The 374-nt window shown below is 69.0% G+C and overlaps 1 protein-coding gene across 1 annotated transcript in view; it reads right to left on the bottom strand.

Moving 5' to 3' along the window:
* Positions 1–170: 170 nt before the first annotated feature.
* Positions 171–374, bottom strand: part of LOC104491075 (very low-density lipoprotein receptor-like) — a gene marked incomplete at both ends in the record, with an annotated part of 11,292 nt that continues 11,088 nt past the window's right edge. Inside the window, one exon of the mRNA XM_010133435.1 lies at positions 171–305. Coding sequence (XP_010131737.1) covers positions 171–305 — 135 coding nt within the window. The remainder of the gene's footprint in view (positions 306–374) is intronic.

Below are 374 nucleotides of genomic sequence, written 5' to 3'. Positions count from 1 at the left end.
GGGAGCTGCCACGCGGATGCTGGGCGGCTGCCCCCCGATCCAGTACAGGTTCCCGCTCAGCCAGTCCCGGCCCAGGGACAACACCGTGCCCTCCGCAGCCACCGCCTGCTTCCAGGACAGCCGGCCCCAGTCCTTCAGACGCAGCAGCCTCTTATGGAGTCACCCCCCACCTCCGCAAAGTACAGGCTCTTGTCTTTCACGGCGTAGTCCACGGCTGCCAGGCGGCCCACCTTGGCCAAGGGCAGGGCCCGGTGCGGGGGAAGGCCCTGGGATCCAGCCGTTGCGGGCAGGTCCTTCAGGTAGACCTGGAGGAAGGAGGAGGCGCTGGGATGGGGACTGACAGCGGCAAGGACAGCAGCCCCCAGCGCTGGCTC

The sequence above is a fragment of the Buceros rhinoceros genome, unplaced genomic scaffold, assembly GCF_000710305.1.
Source record: "Buceros rhinoceros silvestris isolate BGI_N320 unplaced genomic scaffold, ASM71030v1 scaffold24823, whole genome shotgun sequence".
Taxonomy (NCBI): domain Eukaryota; kingdom Metazoa; phylum Chordata; class Aves; order Bucerotiformes; family Bucerotidae; genus Buceros; species Buceros rhinoceros.
The sequence above is the reverse complement of the archived record's forward strand: the minus strand, read 5'-3'. Positions and strand labels throughout refer to the sequence as shown.